This window comes from Anas acuta, chromosome 7 (assembly GCF_963932015.1).
Source record: "Anas acuta chromosome 7, bAnaAcu1.1, whole genome shotgun sequence".
Lineage (NCBI taxonomy): Eukaryota > Metazoa > Chordata > Aves > Anseriformes > Anatidae > Anas > Anas acuta.
Window position 1 is genome coordinate 12,612,653 of NC_088985.1, and position 18,592 is coordinate 12,631,244.

Consider the following 18,592-nt stretch of genomic DNA (forward strand, 5'->3'; position numbering starts at 1 on the left):
TTTAACTGATCTCCCTGTCTGCCTGTACAGTGACAATCTCTCATCTCTCTGAACACAGGAACGGGTGAGCAACATTTACCCAGAGGATCTGATGCAGATTGTTAGCCACATGGACTCCCTAGATAATCACAAGGTACGGGAAGGGGTACAGAGGGCAAAAGAAACAGTAATTAGGATTTGAGTATACGCTGTGCAAAAAAGGCTGCCACTTTCTGATCTTTGTGAGGCTCATGCCTTAAGAAATACCCAGTAAGATTTCAATCAAGACATGACTGGAAGTTTATCCTTTGGTGTGTTGTCTTTATCATAATACAGGATAGGATTAATATGTGGCCTTTTCTCTTGCAGTGCCGAGGCGATGTTACCAAAACCTACAATTTGGAGGCCTATGACAACTGGTTCAATTGTCTCAGCATGCTGGTGGCTACAGAGATTTGTAGGGTGGGTTCTTACTAGTAGAAGATAATATAGCAAAATAATCCTGTCCTTAAGGACAAATGGCAGGCAGTGGTCTAACAGATTTAAACATGAGCAGTCCAATTGAAGATAATTGCATTATTCAAGCATTAAATTATTTGTGTGCTTATGTGATTAAGAGTTCATAGCTACATTTGGCTTTGCATGTATTCTCTGGTTTTGTGTAGCTTCCATAGTAACATTAGTCATGCCATGAAATGGAAGTTGTGTGGCATTTGAGTTGGGAGTTGTTTTTCTCTTAAATACATCTATAAAGCGTTCAGGTACTCACTACCGAAGCACAGAGTTACTGATAAACTGCTCTCCTTCCACTGTACTTAGAGATCATTACTACAGCCATATGTACAGTTTTGTTATAGCAGAAAAAAAAAGAAATGAGGAATAAACTCGCTCTTTGGAAGTATAGAAGGAGAAAGGTTAAAAACAAAAAGAAGGAGAATAGCCTTAGTAGAGGCTAAAAGTAACTTTTGTCATACAACTAGCAATGAAATGGAAGATACTGCCCCAGAAACCCTTCTTGTACATATAAACTGTCTTTTGAGATTGCTAGTAATAGGTACCAATTGTATCAAATGGTACATTTCCTCTTTATTCCCACACATTTGGCAACCCCATGGGGGAAACCCAGATGCCCGCAGCAGCTTCATGCTGTCTCCTTATCAACCCTAACATCTTAAGATTTCCTGCTCTCACAGAACTTATTACAAAACATACTAAGTCCTCTTCTTCTAGATCTGGCTGATATAACTAATACCTTTATTAAAACAACCAAGCAAAAGGTTTTAGCATAATGAGGGCTAAGCTAACTCATGGACTACCAAGCCATTTTCTTCTGAGAGATCCCTGGTGAAGTAGTCTGCAGTCACCACTCAGAACCCATTTTGTATAACCCAGACAAAACTTCTAGATGCAAAACATGGGAATGAATGACTAATCTAGGCAAAAATAAATAAAACTGATGGATTTTTGAAACAAAGTTTGGAGACAATACTATATATTAGTTTTGCTTCACTAATTATAAAAGAAAATCTGCAAAGCAGATGCCCAGTATCACTGCTAGATCCCTCACATGTTTGCATGGATGAAGATAATGTATATCCAGGTATACCTACCTGCTCTCAACACTTCATTTAAGAGTGTTCAAAGCATAATGTGAGAAATCAGGACGTGGCAATTAGTCTTTCCTCACATCCAGGTTACATGCCCTGCTCTCAAGTCCCTTCATTCTTCTCCTCCTCTCCTTGGTGTTTTTTTTTTCCCCCCTGTATTTTTCTGATAGCCGCTTCTTGTTTTCTCCTTTTTCCAGTAACAGGAAGTTGCTTGAAAGCGTCTGACTTGATCATACAAGTTCCTTATGACACTGAACTTCATGTATAAACAAGAAGTTACACTCCCCCACAACTGGGCAGATAACTGATAGCAGCCCCAAATACTACTTTTCTGTTAAAAAACAGATCTTAACAAAATATGCCTAGCCTTTCATCATCAGATTGCTTGACTGGATAACATCTTGAAATGTCTCTTCAATCATTTTATAATGCCTTTACCTGAACATCCTATTCAAATTTCAGGCCACCCCTTCCCTATTAACATTTTTTTTTTTCAGGTTGTCAAGAAAAAGCAGCGTACAAGAATGGTGGAATTCTTCATTGATGTGGCAAGAGAGTGCTTCAATATCGGAAACTTCAACTCAATGATGGCTATTATCTGTGAGTATTCTCAATACAGATGACAGAAGGCACTTCATTTCACAACCTGACTGGCAAGACTGTGCTCATACTTGCCTGAAGTTGGCTGACCACATCAGCGCTTCTACAGCAGCAGCGTGTTCCAGTGACAGATCAGTGTGTGGGTGGGCAGCATTAGCTACCACTTGTGGCTGTCAAGCTGAACTGCCTTCCAAAGCATAAGTGTGGTACTGACATACAAGCACAGAGTTGCATTAGCCCTGTATTTTTTCAGCTCAGTTGTTTCTGTTTTGGTCTCCTCTCTCTATATATACAGCTGGCATGAACTTGAGTCCTGTGGCGCGGCTAAAGAAAACTTGGTCAAAGGTCAAAACAGCCAAATTTGATGTTTTAGAGGTATGTATAGAGTTCAGACTTTGTTTAGAAATACACCAAATAGTAATTCCACAGCAGATGTTGGAAAGAATCAATGTCAGAGATCACAGACACCTCTGTCAGTGGTCAACAGTAATATAAACATTAGGCAGAGCATTTCCCAGATTTCAAAATCCCTTCTTGCCTGAGAAGAAGATCTAATGCAGGTTTTCTGTAGGTTGTTTCTTCATTCCATGTCTTTATTACAATCACAGTACTTTTCACCCTTCGTGCAAGTCAATGCCTTTTTACTAACCATAAAACTGATTAGAGTACTCCATCTAGTGGCCAACTGAATCAAAACAAAACTCAACTGAAATCAAAGACTGGTGAGAGCAAGCAGGAATTGTTTTTCTTCCCCCAGTAGTCATTTATTATTTCCTTTCAACCTCCCATTAGCCATTGAAAGAAAGCATAGATGTCAAGCCAGTGCAGAACCATCCTTTCAGGCAACATAGGAATTAGAGAAACTCTGATTTAACCTGATCAGTATAAAGGACTATCTTGACAGCTTAAAACCGTGCGCAGATATTCAAAATATTATATGCTCTCTGATAAGATACACACTTTTTAAACGCAAAAAATGTTAATTACACAACTGCCTTCTTTCCCCATAAAAACAGCACCACATGGATCCTTCCAGCAACTTTTGTAATTACCGCACAGCCCTGCAAGGAGCAGCACAGCGATCTCAGACTGCCAACAGCAATCGAGAGAAAATAGTCATCCCAGTTTTCAATCTGTTTATTAAAGATATCTACTTTCTGCACAAAATACATACGAACCGCTTACCCAATGGACAGATAAACTTCAAGGTAGGACTTAATTTGTTGGAACTGTAATGCTAGTTAAACATTGTACATTTCAAACATTTGTCACTTTTAAACTTTAACTTGTTATATTGCTGAGTCCCTTAGATTCTTCAGCATTGCTGCAATCTAGACAAAGTGATATCATTATCTAGGGGAAGCAATTTTAATGTCTCAATACCACGTTTCTGTGAAAGATAGGGCTTGCAATTGCCACGTATGTTATATATATGGCAGATCCACACACAACTGCACATACAGAAGAGAGTCCATAAAACTGCTGGAATGTAACCACCTTTAGTTAAAAGATTGCTTTAAAAGTATACTGAAATAGAGATTAATTCGTACGTTTTATGTGAAGTAAGACAAATGGACTGCAAACCATAAAATACACATAAGCAGAACTGGGTATAATAACACTAATGTGTAACAAAAACTGACGTGTGAAAGGATGGGGAAGAAAATAAAATTTCCGAAGCCATAACCCATGCTTTAAAGTTACTTAAGTAAAAAATGAAATAGTCTTATATTAGCCCACTGGAAAGAAATTTCTTTGAAGAAATGTCCCTTTCTCACAAACTTGAAGATTTAGTAAGAACTTGAAATCAAGTACTAGAATTTTCATGTACCAGCAGTGATGGCAGAGATTTGTTACTCCTCAGCCCTGCTCCTGTCTTATGTTCAAAAGGGACTGGAGAAAATGTGTGTGTATGGGGGAGAAAGTAAGCCTTTCTGTGGCAGCAAGCCATTCTACCTGATCAAATTGTAATAGCAAATCTTCAGGGTTGCTCTCATCAGGTTAGCTAGCTACGAACACCACACACAAACAGCTAATGGTATTTAGCAAGTCTTTGAGGGAGTTTCTACTCTCTGAAGAAATGCATGCTTGACTCGTAGTAGGTGAACAAAAGGGAATTCATGCCCTATTTTTTTATAAGGTGATGTACATTTATGTTGTAAAGATTTGTTTATTCAAAGATTGTTATTCAGAGACATTTTAGAATTCAAAGCTAATCCTAAGGTGACAATGCATGTTGCTACAGAGTAAAAAAATGGTGGAAGAGTAATAATCTCGCAGAGTCTGTAAACATGAAAGGTTTTTCACATCACCAAACATACCTTATTTGCAGCAAGAGATGGAAACATTTGGCCATCTTGAGATATATGAAAGGGAATGGGGAAGGGGCAGCACCTACAACAGTACATTCTTTGGTGTCCTGTGTCACATTTGGAGGGGGAAAAAGTCCAAAACTTTCAGAGCTGCATAAAGGTCAAAGAAATTCCTCCTTTATGCTGGGTTCCTAAATATGAAGGTTGAAAGGCTAACAACGAAGATGATGAAAGAAGGGATACTCAGAGTAGAAGCGTGAATGAGAACAAGACTGAGGGGCCCTGAAATTATACAGAATAATTAGTATTTGAAAGAAAAATAAGTGTAACATTCTTCCCATTACCTCACGCAGAAATTCTGGGAAATTTCAAGACAGATTCATGATTTCTTGACATGGAAGCAGGTTGAGTGTCCTTTTGAAAAGGACAAGAAGATCCAGAGTTATCTACTCACAGCACCCATTTACAGCGAAGAAGGTAAAATCCTTTATTGAATGTTACAGCGAGTCTTCCTACTCAAAGTGCATAGACCATACAGCTGAACAGATTAGCATGCAAAAAAAAATTAGTAAGCATGTATTACCACTTCCATGTTGGCTCCTGATGAGAATAGACCTCATTAAGGCTTAAGTTGCACCTGCTATATAGCAGGTATGTGTATTTTTTTCAGTTACAGAACCCATTTATCTGATTGTCCTTATTGTATTTACTAGCTCTGTTTATTGCATCCTTTGAAAGTGAAGGTCCAGAAAACCACATGGAAAAAGACAGCTGGAAAACACTCAGGTATGAAGCTTCTTTAGCACATGGGGCTTTTGCAGACATACACAGGCAGGATTGCTACATATGTACTTTTGTACACTCAACTCAGTCTTCTCTGAGCCCTGAGCACACAGGTACAAAGCTGGCAGCTTCTTCCCTCCTGTTTGCAAACCCAACAAATAGCACCATTTTGACCTACGTGTAATTTTTTTTCCCCTTCAGAATTCAAATCTGAAAAAAAATGCAGTAGGATTCTGAATACAGCTTTTCCAGCCAGTGCAGGCTACAGGATCACTACTGAGACTATTAAGGAGAATACGCTCGGTTTGGGCTATCTAACACAGAGTCCACATTCATAGCAGTTTTCAGGCATGCTTTTCTCAGGGGGACAATTACTGAGTGGTACAGATACTGAGAAGGTGCTATCATTTCTCATACTTATGTCCTTACAGATTATGTAAAAAGATTAAATTTTATACAAACACTCTTATTAAGGAAGAAGTTCTCAATGACTCTTCCTCACTCTTTTATAGTAGGAATCACCTATTACACACACATGAGATCAGTTAATTCAGATAAGAGATTTAGACCTCCGCAAGTCATTACATATTTAGATCTGAGGTATCTACACCATATAAAGAATGAAGAATCCAGTATGTCCTGAGCTGCAGTCGAGCTACATCATAATTGCATCATGAGGAGACAGCAGTCCCAGGTCTCCTAGGAAAGCCACGTGAACTTTACACTTCAGACACTCTTTATGTACTTCGTGCTAAATCCAGGGCTGTTCTGTTATTTGTCTGAGTGCGTCCTGAAGGCTCAAAGGTTAAAGAGGTTACATTTTCATTTAAAGGCAGCATTATTATTGGAATTTAGAGTTAGGCCAGCTTATAGCAGTTGAAAAGTCTGTCCTTTGAAGAAAGACTTCCAGCTACTGATGCAAGATAGTTCTATTGCCAAACTTTACCAAAACTATGAAAAATGTGGTTGTGATAGAATTTTTTTTATTACTTTTTCTAGGACAACTCTGCTTAATAGGGCCTGAGATTTTTGGATCCGATCTGCAGACTTTGAAGCACACAGAACGAATGTGTTTTTACAACCCGAAAGACTTGGACTGAGCTAAGAAAGACCTCACTGGCTGAGGTCTGTTTTGTATATACAGTACCTTTTATGAAATAAAATGTGGTAAATATTTCACATGTCAACCTTAAGGCACTTAAGTGAAGGGTTTTGTTTTTTTATTTAAAAAAAAAAAGAAAAAAGGGCAGGGCCCTGTTCTCAGAGATGAAGTGTATTGCGGGAGGTGGGATCCCTGGGGAGATCTTATTCTATCAGCATCCAAATTTTTATTTTTTATTACTTCCGCCAAAATAAAACAAAATTAAAACACATCCCAGCTACAGCCAGTGTTCAGGTCACATACTCCACTGGACCAAGAGCCTACAGAACACTCAACATGTCTCTCTACCCTTGTGGTTTCATTCAAATCAGTGAGACTGATCATACACGAGTGTTCGTAGAGCCAAGGCCTTAGACATCTGCAGTAAGCCTGTTCCTCTCCTACATCAGAAATAGTGCCTTACAAGGTACTGGTATTGTTTAGTGTACCTTCTATTACGCTGGATTGGAAGCAAAGAAAATAAAAATATGGATGTCTCAAAACCAGCTACAATGTACTTTTTAAATAAAATGGAGAATATGGCACATGAGGTAGAGTATACCTGCCTATAACAGTGACGGTGCAGCAAACATATTTTTGTTACGTGACTTGAAGAGAAGGTGGGGTAACTGCTGGGGGATGTGCGTTTGTGTGTGTGTATGTATGTGCATGTGTGAAGATGCACACGTCTAAGTTTTAATACTTCTGGGAACTATCCTTTAAATTCTGGCTGTCAGAATAGTTTGTGTTTTCCTTTATAAAATCAGGGATTTTTTTCTTTTTTTTTCGTTAAGAGAAGGATGTCTAACCTAGATTATCTCTGCAAAACAGGTTCATTGTGTCTTTCTGCAAACAGTTTATGTAAAATAAAAAAAAATACATCAATTAGGGAGAGGGAAGTATACTCAGATGTCCAATTTGAAACTAAGGCTGAAATTTCCAAAGAATTCATCTCTACTGACTCGGGCATTTAAATCCCTCGGTTCCTTTGAAAATGCTAGCTTGGACTTCAAAACAATTAAAGCAGAGACCAACCTGCATCATAAACTTTTTCTAGTACTTTGCAAGCCATGATTGACAGTCTGAACCAGAACCCATTGAAATACATCGGAAAACAACATAAGAAACTGGTCAAGCCTTTGAACCCAGGTCAGAATCAGAGGTGATCTGTAAATCTACTGATACTCAGCATTTCTAACTTCTCCTTTAAACCTTGATTTTACACCTAATTTAGCTGTCCAAATGAGCACATGAGAAGGTTAAGATTCAAGCTATCCATTTCAGGAAAAAAAAATAATATATTTCAGGATTTTCATTCTCCCCTGACCAGGAAGCTCACAAAAAGAGAAAACAGGCTCAGATTTAAAACTGTTTTGGTTAATGAACTATTAGCCATGAACATTTACTAGCCTTTCCAGTAATTTTTCTCCTAAGGCACAAGGGCCAGATATTTGGAAAGATAATGACTTGAGCCAGACAGTTGTATCAGAACTTTTCTTCCAAAGAAAGCACTCTGAAGCTTGCAGTGGTTTCAGCCTCTCTCATAGAACCTCAGCAAGGACCTCTGCACAAGTTTCTTTAAAAACGGTCAACTTCAAGTAGACAATTGGTATCCTACCCTGCCCTGTGTTGAAGCGGGGACAAGCCTTGCTGGACTGAGGGTCAGGTTTACTCCAGTCCAGCAGACTCTTCTTGCTGAGTGCCTACAACCTTGAACAGTGCCACTGTTGCACGTAGCATCAGCATTCACTTCACAGGAATTGCTTGCTGTGTTGGCCCAGTAGTACAGTGAAATATTAAAGAGCCTTCCCTCTCTCCCTGTTCTCCCTCCTACTCCCTGACAAATACTTAAAATCAGAACAGAAAGTTGGGGTAAGGGAGAGAGATAATCAACATTTTGCTATTCCCATAGCACCGAAATCAAAGAGAACCAAAAGCGAGTTAGGCCATGGAGAAGGAGGAAGAAGTGAAATACTAACTGTTAACAAGAACAGCCCAGAGAAGGAGACAGGATAATTCTTATGATCTGCTGCTATTTTTCCTGTGCTGAAGTACAGACCTTCAGCCCTGGACTAGAGTGAGAATATTTATACTGTATTATTACAGTGTTTTGCACTTTCAGAGATGTTCTAGCTAGTAATGTTGTTGGACACTATAAAAGGGGTTGTATATCAGCTTTGTTTATGTAACTGAGATTTAAAAGGGATGCTTAAAATTTAAGAAAAATATATATTTGAAATGCAATTTTAGAACACTTTCTGTAAATGTATTAAAGAAAAGCTTTCACATGAATGTGCACTTCACTGGTCAATCAGTCCTAGTATATACTTGAAATCAATGCAGTATTCACATTGGTTCCTTTTTATTTTTCTTCCCTCAGTTTGATACATTCCTTAAATACTGTGTTTTGCTATTCTGAGCTGAAATGCTAAATATAAAGCTGTACCATAAAGCAGGATATTCCGTGTTTGACTGGATGTGCTTGCATTAATAAAAAAAATCGCTTCAACCAGGCTTAACTTTTTCCATGGTTATTTTTCACGTGCAAACCAACCAAACCACAAGCCAGTGGCTGAACACAGTGAACCAACTGTAGAAGATAATGAAGTGGCAGTGAACAAACTGGTTTCTTAAGTTTAAATCCTGACTTAAGGCTGCATTATAAAATATTTAAATATCTTCCAGCAAAATCTGAGCACAACACTAAGCCAACAACATGTTGCCAGTTCTGATGTGCTATCTCTGTGCCAGTATTACAGATCTGATGCAGCGCATCTGCTCCGGAATATTTCAGTACCTCAATGAATGCAGTTAACAAATCCAATGAACAAAAGCATTTTGTGTCCTAGGAGTTGGATTTTGATTTTTGCTTGTTTGTTCTTGTTTTTTGTTTTTCCCCTTCCCATACAATTACCTTTTAAAGAGGAAAGCACAGAAACATTTGCTGCTGGCTGCAGCACGCTGTGGGGTTTCCTGTAGCAGGTTTCTGTTGACATTTCAACACTCCAGGACCTTTGGTTGCAACTGCTACCCTTTTTCATTGCCCTAATTTACAGAAGCAAAGCCACTTCCCCAAGATCACGCCGCAACCCGGCCAAGCACCGCACCGTGAGGTAAAGCCAGCCTTCCTAATGCATTGTCCCAGTCCTACCCATACTACCTCCTTTATCTGGGATATAAGCCTTAAAAAAAAAAAAAAAATGAGCCTTACAATCGTGGAAGCTCTGGAGATACCCTAAGCATTTTAATCTGTTTAAAACTCTGGGGATATCATTTTGGTAACCAGATGTCCACAACAGCCTCACGGAGTAGAACAGTAGTACTATCAGTCATCACGGGTCATGAGGAAAGATAATGATGCTAAGAGTTAAGAGAATCAAGCAGCCAAAAGTCTTTCTGATGGTCAGTTCACACTCATAATTAATACGCATATTTTACATCCGTGAAAACTCAGTTCCAATTATGTCCCATCTAGTCATTAGGATAAGTTACTTACTTACTCAGGTGTAAGAGTAAACAATAAAATTGCTTTCCATCTACTTTACTTCCATCAGAGTACAACCAAACTATGATAAGCAGCAACTCAATGCCAGCACGGTATTTTTAGCGGTGCTAGCAGCAACTTCATTTATCAAGTTAAAAGTTCCCAAGAAAACGCTTTCTTTCAGCAAATAATTCTCAGGTAGCAAAATTCAGTTGACAACAGATATTAGTACAGCTTTATTGAAGGGAAATCAATAATTCTTCTGAGGACATGTACAAACAAATCTTTCCCCTCCAGCCTGCAACATATATCGGGTTATCAGGGCAACCCCAGCATCCCAACTAATTGGAAAAACCTACAAACAGGAGCATATGGGAGCAGATTTCTCTCATAGCTTTCTCTCATAGCCATTAAATAAGGCTGCACAGACAGTGAGATAATTCACCAAAAAAAAAAAAAAAGTTTTGTTTTGATTCTTAAAATAAATTTGCAGAAAGACTTAATCCAAAACCAGCGCTGCTCAGTTTCAGCTGTGCCCTGGTGTTCCTTACTGAATGGCACAGCAGAGTAAAGTCCTAAGTATTACTGCCCTTCAGGTGGATTTGGGGGATCACGTGCACAGTTAGTGCACCCCAGCCAAACTAAAGCTTAAACCACCTTTGCTGAACAAAAAGCTTTTATCGTTACACTGATACTGGAGTCAATGAGTCACCGCATCTATCTTGAGTCATCAGCTATTTCCAGTTCTTTTCCTCTAATTTACTGATCTGACACAGGAAAATGTTTCATTTTATTCTAAATTTACTGCATGAACATGCAGTAAAACAGCTGCTCAGATGCTCATCCGCACTCACAGTGCTTCACCACCTTTTCTTTTTCCCTCCATTTGTAATTCTTCAGTGTTAAATGCTGAGAGGCGCTAACACTCATCAGCACAAGCTAACCAGCATTCAAAGATGTTTCAATAACATAGGTACATGTATCTCAAAGACCAAAGGATCACAGAATTTCATGTAGTGAATCAATACAAATATAGAGGAACTAATTATTTTCTCCTGAACACAAGGAACACAGAACTATGTATTTCCCTGTAGATTTTTGTTTTTTCTTCCATATTTTCTGATTATTTTCTGATTATTTATTTTTCTAATTCAAAACCACATTTATTTGTACCATTGGCTGGCATATTTTAAAACAGATTCAAGTTTGCAAATTCAAAAGCACGTCCTGAACTCATTCTTATATTGGGTCTAACATGAAAGCGTGTCCCAAGCTAATCTCAGTTTGACTTCCCTAATCAAGAACATTTCCCCTTTTTTCCCTCTGCAGATGCAAGTTCCTTGGAAATGTTTACAGTTAATGCATATAACGTGTAACAACAGTTAAAAACAAACAAACAAACAAAAAAAACACCACAAACATTACTTCTCATTCCAGCAGAGCATGTTAGTATTCTGTATTTACTGCTCCAACAATAAAACAATTCCTCCAGGAAAACTCAGCTGGCTTTCCACACCCAGACCACAACTTGAAAAAGGGAACCTGATTGTCACATAAACAGCATCAATTATGGCCCAATGTGGCCCAGTGCAGGCACATGTCTGGCTCAGAACTGCATGCTGTGCTTTCCTTGTGTCATGGCCCAGCACGTGTATTTGTGACAAGTCAACAATCCAGGAACACCGTTCAGCTTCAAACCACCCTACTGCGCCCATCACACCTCAGTCACGTTACATATCACAGACCCAGTTCATAGCCATGACCCAGTGCCAGATGGGTCACGGGCTAACAATGGTATGTATTTGTGGCAAAAAAAGCGATGAAGAGCCAGGCAGGCACCACCACCACACCTCGTTCTCATCTGGCCCTGTCTGTACTGCTGCTGGAGCCTGCTCACAGCTTTGGCCCTGAGGGAGAGGAGCAACCTGGAGGCAAGTAGAGCTGCAGCATAGCCAGGCAGAGGAGAGTTGAAAGCCTGTGACCCTGCAGCTTTGCTCTCTGCCAGGGCCCAGGGCTGCTGCACCCCAGAAGTGCTAAACGGGACTGTGAAGCACACTGCAATGTTGTCTCTTCAGTCCCACGGCAGGAGTTATGAGGTTAAGACTAGACACTTAGCTAACATTTTCCAGTCATATAGCCAGATGTATGCCTAAAGCAACATGCGGAGATTTCATGTTCGAAACATGACTAATTTCCTCCCCTTCTTGGATGAGGTAAAGAAACACCTTCAAAGAAGAGTTGCATGTTTTAGTGGGAAAGAGCAAATCTGTCTCATCTGCACAGCTGAATACACGCACACGCACTTGTATCACAGCCTGGTGACTGCTGAATGCAGCCTGAAGTTCAGCGTACTTAGACAAATGAAATCACTTAAGATCACATCATAATGAAGGAAAATCCTACTATTTCTAGTTTCATTACAGAACAAAACCAGTGATGTGCAAACAAACATTGAGCATTAACTCTTAAATTACTGATCTTTGTCTTGAACCACGTGTTGTCATCATATACCTTACTGTATTTCAGCATGAAATACTGTGACAAATCAGAAATAGGAAGAAAAGGTTTTAAGACAGATTTCAAAGCTGGTAAATGGCAGAAAGCAATTCCTGTGCACCCTTGCTGTTCTTGTGCTGCTTACAGGATCCAGACTTTCCTTGCCACTCAACACCACTCTGCCTCCCAGCAGCTCAGTTAGCTCCAACTCCCAGCGGCTCCTGTGTTGCTCAAAAGCCAATACTGGAGCTTATGAAAGGCTGAAGGCTTTGTGGCACAGTGTTTTAAGAAATGAGAAAATCCACATCAAAGAGAAAGAGGGACTGGGCTAATAAGGAAGGCAGCAAGTACACTATTGTGATGAAAAAAAGAACAAGCTGATGCAAGACCAAGTGGTGAAAAAATAAGTCATCCCATTTTTCAGGTCATATTATTTATACAGCACATGTAATTTGTTTCAGGTATGCTAAGGAGTTGGGGAAAACTAATTGTTCTCCAGAGTTGTACATTTTTCTGCCTATTATTGGGCAGTGACACAGCATTATGTTAATTGCTCGGGAACGTAACTGAAGTGCCAGTAACATCCATAGCCAGATAGAAGACAGTCGACTTGTTAGCTTGTGATAACGCAGTGGTAACTTAACTTCAAAATCTGAGCCCTGAAAGTGGCTTCACTCATGCGTTTCCCAAAGACTAAGGCAGAAGAAGTAGCGAAGCACTTCTACAGAATGTGTAGTCAATGGGTTTCTGTGGAAATAGAGTGTCCCAAAGAATGACTAAAAGCAGAACAGACCCAGGAAAGTAGCACGTAGATGGTGATCTGACGTAGTTGTACAAATTCAAGCAACTTTCGAAGCAACACACGGAACAGAAATGTTCTCTCTACAGTCCACAAGTCTCAACCTTTTCTTGTTTTATTTTGGGATTACTAGGGACATATATCTTGTCCTCTTCTGGAGAATCCCTGTTAAGATAGACAAAACAATCCATCTGTGTATCTGTATGATATTCATCAGTTGACTCCATTCAGTGAAGGCCATTTGGAAAAATGCACATTAATTCACTGAGAAACAATATCTGAAGTATGACATTGTTTAAACTAACTACTTAAAACATAGGTAAGCTCAAGAGCAATGTTCAAAATGCTTCAGAACAAAAAAGGAAAAAGCCTATTTTAAGATTAAATTAAAAGCTGCATGTTTAAAGCAGTTATTTATAATCTAATTACTTTAATGAGAAAAATTAAGTGACAAATCGTTAGCGAACATGAGGTGTATACATGATTAGTAGTAATTCCCTGGAAGTATAAACTTTAAATCATAACAACTTTTAATTTAAGTAACCGATTTAATTTCCGCTGTTACCATTGTTAATAAGCTACCCAACAAATTATAGAAGTACCATAAAACACTATTTACACTATTAGAATTGAGTATTTACCTGCTGTAAATGCTCTACGGATTGTGAGCAGTAAAGTCATCTTGCAGAACAGCAGACCAGCAAGTTGTTAGATGTGTGTACTGTATCCACTACTGTGCAGCAGCAAAACGTATCTGAGGAGATTCCATGTCCTTGTTATTACCACTGTAGAGCAAGCACCATGCAATGACTTAACATAGCACAGAGCCCACACTAATCTCTCTGGATTTCATAACACAGCACAAACACGCTCTTAATGAGCTGATATGTCATAGCACATGTTCTCACACAAGCAGTTACTGCAGACAGCAGGACTAATTGTGCAGAAGAGAAAAGAGAAAGGGCCAGGCCTGCAAGGGCTCCAAGGAGTTTACAACTGCTCAAATGATGATTTGGACTGCTTGTGTCTATACCCAACCCTGGCATGAGCAAGTTCCAGTAGTTCCGACTTCATTTAACTTCAATGCCTCCACCTCCGCATTCTGGGGCGATGAACGGAAAGTTTTCAGAAGTGGTTCCTATTGATTGCCTTCCAGCATCTGTATCAGACCAGTATGGACTGCACAGATGTGGACACTTGACATTTTTCTCTTTCCTCATTTCAGCCACTTTTGATAAACACAACCACTCAGTGGAAATACTAGAAGATGAGATCTGGCTATCAGCAGTCTGCTGTGTGCAAAACATGGGAACTAAACTGGTAGAGTGATAACAGCCAAGCTGCAGTAGTGCTCAATACCTCCATACAACCTCAACAGTCATGCCAGTGTGTGTATGAAGTGAGATGAAGTGAGAGGCATTTTTGATGCTTATTCTTGCACCAGCACAGCCAGGACAACACTAGCTAAGTGTTAAGGGCTGGAGTTTCAATAGAAGTTCCCACTTAAATCTTACTAGAAGTCATCATGCCTACGTACTTACTCTTTTCCTCACTGGTACCTTGTTCTGTAAGGACCCACCACCAAGAAGTTTATCTTACAATAAAACATCTGGTATATATGTAAGTTTTATATCTAGTCAGGATAGATGTTCACTTGAGCTGCAGAAGTGCACTGGTTAAAACTCTCACTGCAAATACTATTACTTCAATCTGGTGTGTCATCTACCTGGTAAAACATTATAAACACTTATTTCAAAAGAAACAGCTTAAAACAATTTCTAAAATGCAGATATTCCATTTATTATACAGAGAATCAGTTGCAAGAAGTCTTGCAATGCTTTCTCATCACTCTAAGTACAATACAGGAAACTGTTCTCCACAATAAGTTACATAAAGGCAGATTTTATGTACATATAAAAGGATCAGTGCCCGGAACTATTTGCACAGCATATCTGCTATTCAGAAAAATCAGCCATTTAAATTTTTAATTGCCTTCAGAATTCTTGAAGCAAACTGAATTCATTAACAAAACTTAATTACCTGGTTTGAAAAGGTTTGAGAAGGGTTTTTGCCTAGTTTCTAAATTCTGTGGAGACCATGCAAATGGTATAACCACTGAATTAGCATTCTCACCATTAATTTTAAAAACAAATGTATTAAAAATGAGGCATGCCATACGGTAGTATATAAGACAACATGGAGAAAAGTGACCTGCCTGCATTTAAACTGCTTATGCATCCCAGAATATCCAAAAGGGAAGTAGGGAAGTAGTAGTGCCATTGTACAAGACACTCATGAGACTGCAGCATAATTCTGTTCATGCATGCTTGACCCCTTCCATTCTTCCCCCCCCCCAAAAAAAAAAAAGAACAACACAACTGAAAAAGTGAAGAATAAGGCTACTGGGATAAATCAGTAGAACAGAAAAGTATCATGTGAAGAAAGACTGTAACAGCACTTGCTTTTCCAGTCTGTGAAACAGCTAAGAGTATGTGACTTGCTTCCAAAAACACGTCAGGAAAATGACAGAGGGAAAGAAAGGGACATTGGCATAACAGCAAATGGGTCTCTAATGAATTTACATAGCAATGAAATGATGGTTCCTCAGTTTAAAGGCTGAGATGCACAAGCAGGGCTTCAGAATAAGGAGTGGGGCCAAAAATCCTCAAACAAAAATGTTTAATAGCATAGCTCAGTTCACAGAAAGGATTCTATGATGTAGTATGCACTGTGGGAAAAGACTACATCCAGAAATGCCCAACTGGAACATTCCCAACTTCTTTGATCCATCACCAAGATAAGGTGGTGGTGTCTTTTGCAGTGTGAAATCATATTAAATGCTCTAAAATTCCACTTAACATTATCATTCCCCCACCCTTTCACATGAATTTCTTTGTATTCAACAATGTGCATGTCTGTTAATACAGCAAATGCAGCATCAAGCTACCGCCGTGAAGTCAGCCTTAACAGACCACGTACCAATTAGCATATCCTGTACATCTTCTACAGCAAGATTCTTTTTCACACCTCATTTCCACAGTGGAGTGTAAGTATAATAGCTTTCTAACATCACAGTGCAGCGAGCCAGACTGAAAACACTTAGCACAAGACTTAATTCTTAAAATAACATAAATTTAAGAATCAAAGTGTACCACGTGGAGAAGAGTTGAGTTGTACATTCCACTGATCTCTCCAATCAGCACTGACGACACTTTCCTTGAACTAAATATGCTTTCCTGTTTCTTATTTGAGGTGCTTCAACTTGCAAGATATGTAGGTAATAGTACATCAGTCAGAGTTACTCAGAAAAAAAAACACAAGAACCAAAAACCCCAAACTCTTCTTCATTGAAAAAGAGGCACTGCATTTTTAAGCTGAATTAAGGCTGTAAAATGATGCTGGTTCATTGTGAACGTGAAGTCATCAGTTTTGCCCTGTCACAGGGCTCCATTTATCCCACTGCTTCGCTGTTAGTCCTGTAAGCCTGTTTACGGAGGTGAGTCTCAATCTCCTCCCTGAAGACCAGCATCCCAAGGTGTGAGTGAGAGGCTTCATTCATGGCTTTGGACTGGATACACATGCGATACTGCTCTGGAGTGAGTTCATCTGCACAATGCTTCTCGTGCCAGAGGTGGAACAGACCAGGGACTGGTGTCCTGATCACAATAAGGTCACCATGCAAGTACTTTCTGTAAAGGTGAACGTCCTCACCGCCCCAGCCTTTTACTTCCAAGTCAAAACCTCCTATAAAAACAGCATCAGAAAGCATGTTGCCATACAAGCTAGATCCAAGGTAAAAAGGACTCCTCACATAAAATATTAGACAATCTATGCCACACCAGAAATTCTGAAGCAATTCAGTTTAGCTACTGCATGCCAAAGCATGCCAAATTGAGGGAGAGGAGCTTCAAGCGTTCCACGTCGTCTACAGTGAAAGCTGTCCAGGACATAGATCATGCACTGCTGGCTTCAGAGAGTCTCTTACAAGAGAGCATCTAAATCACATTATGCATGACACCCCATGTGACAGCTGCAAGAAACTGTAGGCAAACCATACTGGGTATGCTTTTGTGTTATTTTTAGCAATCATAATGGATTTTAGCAGCTGGAAAATGAGGCAGTCATGTACCATATGAAAAGCCCTCTCTAGAAGTGTCAGCAATTACTCCACAGGTCACAACTCAAAAAACTCGATTAAGAAGAGGAATCTATTGCACCATTTTAAGGTCTCTCTTGCCTTCCCAGGGCCATAATGAGTATCAGTTTAGATTTAGGTATAGATTCAAAACTCTAGAATTGAGGTCTTAATTTCGCATATAGCATACAGATGCCATGCAGTATGTCTGCTATTGAAAAGCAGCCTGCATTCATTCAAATCATCATATAGGCACATGAGCTATATCATTATACCTTCTGGCAGATCATCTGTGAGTGCATCTTCCAAATTTAAGTATATCAAGTTGTTCTTTTTTAGTAACATGCCACAAGAGGGTGCCAAAGCATATTTGTAAAGCCTTGGATTGGAACAACTATATTAAACTTTCAAGCTTATTTGAAAGAAAGAATTTCAATGTTTCTTTTTCTGTTAGCAGCTTACTTGAGGAACATGTTTCTTAAATTGTTCATTTGCTCCAAACAGTCACAATATGAAAAATGGAAGAGTAAGTTTTGCTAATGCTAACAAATACTGCAGCTTTTAACAAATGCTCGTCAGAGGGGACATCAAAAATCACAAAAAAATTATTTCATTTGTTCATCCAACTTGGTAATCAGCAAGTTGGATTTGGGAAAAATAGAAATTAAAACATTACTTCACTGTAGTTAGATAACATGGTACACAGGGAATATCTTTTGAACACCTCTCCACACTTTTTATGATACAGTTTCATCTCTTACCAACAGTCAGAAAGTCTGTCCGGTATTGACAAGTCATCCCAAAGCCAAAATCCCTCCAGAAGCCAGAATCCTTTTTGTGTACCTACAATTTTAAAATAGTTATTTTAAATGCAATATACACCCAAGGACATATATTGCACTTGGTTTAGTACAACTCTAAACTCTTCTGATCATTTGCTCAATGCAGGATACAGCATATAATGTTTCCAGTATTTGTGACATATTGCACGTGGCCTTCCTAATTACTTGCTCGCTTTGCCCTTTTCCATTTGGCTTCAAGTACTTACTCCTTTTGCAGTTAGCACTTTTACCTTTCAGCAACACCACATCTGTTTTTTGTCATCTACTCAGACCAATCATTACATTTTTGATCGCTTACTGCAAAGTCGTCTGTTCTTAGTAATACAGTTCCTACCCAGTTTCTAACAGTACATTTGCCTCTCCTTATTCAGATACAATAAGAAAAATAAGCTTTATTAAGTCAACAACCATAAA

The 18,592-nt window shown here is 39.1% G+C and overlaps 2 protein-coding genes across 8 annotated transcripts in view; one reads left to right on the forward strand and one right to left on the reverse strand.

Moving 5' to 3' along the window:
• The window catches only part of RASGEF1A (RasGEF domain family member 1A), a 157,756-nt gene extending 148,820 nt beyond the window's left edge, over positions 1 to 8,936 (forward strand). For all 5 annotated transcript variants that reach the window (XM_068687892.1, XM_068687895.1, XM_068687893.1 and 2 more), the window contains 8 exons: positions 59 to 133; positions 349 to 441; positions 2,084 to 2,186; positions 2,482 to 2,561; positions 3,203 to 3,394; positions 4,852 to 4,975; positions 5,212 to 5,284; positions 6,281 to 8,936. In XM_068687892.1, the coding sequence (XP_068543993.1) occupies positions 59 to 133; positions 349 to 441; positions 2,084 to 2,186; positions 2,482 to 2,561; positions 3,203 to 3,394; positions 4,852 to 4,975; positions 5,212 to 5,284; positions 6,281 to 6,305 (765 nt within the window). In that variant the 3' untranslated portion in view covers positions 6,306 to 8,936. The remainder of the gene's footprint in view (positions 1 to 58; positions 134 to 348; positions 442 to 2,083; positions 2,187 to 2,481; positions 2,562 to 3,202; positions 3,395 to 4,851; positions 4,976 to 5,211; positions 5,285 to 6,280) is intronic.
• Positions 8,937 to 15,471: 6,535 nt separating this feature from the next.
• CSGALNACT2 (chondroitin sulfate N-acetylgalactosaminyltransferase 2) overlaps positions 15,472 to 18,592 on the reverse strand; it is a 31,528-nt gene continuing 28,407 nt past the window's right edge. For all 3 annotated transcript variants that reach the window (XM_068687888.1, XM_068687889.1, XM_068687891.1), the window contains 2 exons: positions 18,098 to 18,179; positions 15,472 to 16,945 (listed from right to left, as the gene is read on the reverse strand). In XM_068687888.1, coding sequence (XP_068543989.1) covers positions 16,653 to 16,945; positions 18,098 to 18,179 — 375 coding nt within the window. In that variant the 3' untranslated portion in view covers positions 15,472 to 16,652. The remainder of the gene's footprint in view (positions 16,946 to 18,097; positions 18,180 to 18,592) is intronic.